This window comes from Penaeus japonicus, unplaced genomic scaffold, assembly GCF_977035675.1.
Source record: "Penaeus japonicus unplaced genomic scaffold, GWHDUDI00000001_assembly GWHDUDI00000012, whole genome shotgun sequence".
Taxonomy (NCBI): Eukaryota; Metazoa; Arthropoda; class Malacostraca; order Decapoda; family Penaeidae; genus Penaeus; species Penaeus japonicus.
Window position 1 is genome coordinate 10,908,287 of NW_028234414.1, and position 2,500 is coordinate 10,910,786.

The following is a 2,500-nucleotide window of genomic DNA, read 5'->3' on the forward strand; positions in this document are numbered from 1 at the left end:
CTCTCTCTCTTCTCCTTCCCTCCTCTCCTCAGCTCTGCTCTCTTCTCCTCTCCTCTCCTCTCCCCTGCTCTCTTCTCCTCTCCTCTCCCCTGCTCTCGTCTCCTCTCCTCTCCCCTGCTCTCGTCTCCTCTCCTCTCCCCTGCTCTCGTCTCCTCTCCTCTCCCCTGCTCTCGTCTCCTCTCCTCTCCCCTGCTCTCGTCTCCTCTTCTCTCTCTCTCTCTCTCTCTCTCTCTCTCTCTCTCTCTCTCTCTCTCTCTCTCTCTCTCTCTCTCTCTCTCTCTCTCTCTCTCTCTCTCTCTCTCTCTCTCTCTCTCTCTTCTCCTTCCCTCCTCTCCTCAGCTCTGCTCTCTTCTCCTTCCCTCCTCTCCTCAGCTCTGCTCTCTTCTCCTCTCCTCTCCTTTCCCCTGCTCTCTTCTCCTCTCCTCTCCCCTGCTCTCTTCTCCTCTCCTCTCCCCTGCTCTCTTCTCCTCTCTTCTCCTCTGCTCTCCTCTCCTCTTCTCTCCCCTCCCCTCTCTCTCTCTCTCTCCCTCCTCTCTCTCTCTCTCTGCTCTCTCTCTCTCCCTCTCTCCTCCCCTCTCTCTTCTCCTCTCTCTCTCCCCTCCTCTCTCTCCTCTCCTCTCTCCCTATCCTCTCTCTCCTCTCCTCCTCCCCTCTCTTCTCTCCTCTCCTCTCCTCCCCTCTCTTCTCCTCTCCCCCTCTCTCCTCTCCTCTCTCTCTCCTCTCTCTCCCCCTCTCTCTCTCCTCTCCTCTTCCCTCTCTCTTCTCCTCCCCTCTCTCCCTCTCTCTTCTCCTCCCCTCTCTCTCTCTCTCTCTCTCTCCCCTCTCTCTCTCCTCCCTGCTCTTCTTCTCTCTCTCTCCTTCTCTCCTCTCTCTCTCTCCTCTCTCTCTCTCTCTCTCTCTCTCTCTCTCTCTCTCTCTCTCTCTCTCTCCTCCTCTCCTCCTCTCTCTCTCTCTCTCTCTCTCCTCTCTCCTTCCCTCCTCTTTCTCCTCCTCTGTCTCTCCTCTCCTCTCCTCTCTCTCTCCCTCTCTCTCCTCCCCTTCTCTCCTCCTCTCTCCCCCTCTCTCTTCTCCTCTCCTCTCCCCTCTCTCTTCTCCTCTCCTCCTCTCCCTCTCTCTTCTCCTCTCCTCTCCCCTGCTCTCTCCTCCTCTCCTCTCCCCCCTCTCTCTCCTCTCTCTCTCCCCTCTCTCTTCTCCTCTCCTCTCCCTTTCCTCTCTCTCTCTCCCCCCTTCTCTCTCTCTCTCTCCTCCCTCTCCTCCTCTCTTCTCTCTCTCCTCTCCTCTCCTCTCCTCTCCTCTCCTCTCCTCTCCTCTCTCTCCCTCCCTCCCTTCCTCCCTCCCCCCTTCCTCCCTCCCCCCTTCCTCCCCCCTCCCTCTCTCCCTCTCTCCCTCTCTCCCTCTCTCCCTCTCTCCCTGCCTCCCTTCCCTCCTTTTTTTTTAAGTCTATTACTTATTTTTATTTGTTTATTTTTATTTTTTTTTTAGGATGTTGAGGTAGCACTGTTAGCTATCCATGCCTTGTGTCAAGACGAGTCAGATGAAGATTTTTGGGCTGATGATTCGGACACGGAGGATCAGTCAACAGATGATGATCCAGAGCTAGTTGCTGAACGCTGGGATTGTCTGTCTTGTGGACTGAGAAACAAGCCCTTTGTGAGATATTGTGGCAAATGCTGGCAGGTGAGCCAACTGTTTGGGTAAAAAGAGGTATATATTCAAGTAGAAGTGAAATTTACTATGATATAATTTCAAAATCTCTAATGACCATATTTAGACTTACATATTATTTCTAATGAATATATTAAAACATTTGATATTTAGAGCTCTGGGGAAAGGAAGCTAAGGACTTTATTTTCAATATTTTTGAAATTTCAGATAAGGAAGAATTGGTTACCAGACCGACCCAAAAAGCGCAGAAGGAAAAGAAAGCCAAGACCTAAAAAGAGATCTCGATTACGTTCAGATTCAGTCAAATCTGAGGATATGAACTTTCTTCAGAGCAAGACTGAAACGAATGAAGAACAGTCAGCTACGTCGGCCTCTTTCACAAGTGACAGCAGCCAGGAGGTTCAGGATTTTGAAGTATTAACTAATACTAGGCAGGAGTTTCAGGATTTTGGAGTTTTAACCAAAACCCTCTCCACAGCCTCTACTGTGTCAGTCATTGCTTCACCTGTAAGAAGTTTTTCTGTAGATATTCATAGTTCACAGGATTCTGGTGTCTGTCTTTCCCAAGACAGTTTCACAGACTTCAGTCCAGAGTTCATTATGGAAGATACTAAAAATTCTAACAAGAGGACTGAGACTGAAGTTGAAGTGACAAGTCAGTCAGGTTCTGCAGAAGAGCAGCCTAAAACCAGTGAAGGTTTAAGCACAACCTCAGCTTCGGCCTCAAAAGCAGAAGCAAAAGAGGACTCTCAAGGCCGAAAGAGAAAGTCCATGTCCATAGAAGAGGAAGAAGAGGGTAAACCATCCAAGAAAGCAAAACTGGAGTCCTCAAGTG

At 50.1% G+C, this 2,500-nt stretch overlaps 1 protein-coding gene across 7 annotated transcripts in view; it reads left to right on the forward strand.

The window, feature by feature from the left end:
• LOC122261328 (uncharacterized) overlaps positions 1–2,500 on the forward strand; it is a 20,437-nt gene that overhangs the window by 17,134 nt on the left and 803 nt on the right. For all 7 annotated transcript variants that reach the window (XM_043028907.2, XM_043028900.2, XM_043028925.2 and 4 more), the window contains 2 exons: positions 1,483–1,677; positions 1,873–2,500. The exon at positions 1,873–2,500 is cut by the window's right edge and continues 803 nt beyond it. In XM_043028907.2, coding sequence (XP_042884841.2) covers positions 1,483–1,677; positions 1,873–2,500 — 823 coding nt within the window. The remainder of the gene's footprint in view (positions 1–1,482; positions 1,678–1,872) is intronic.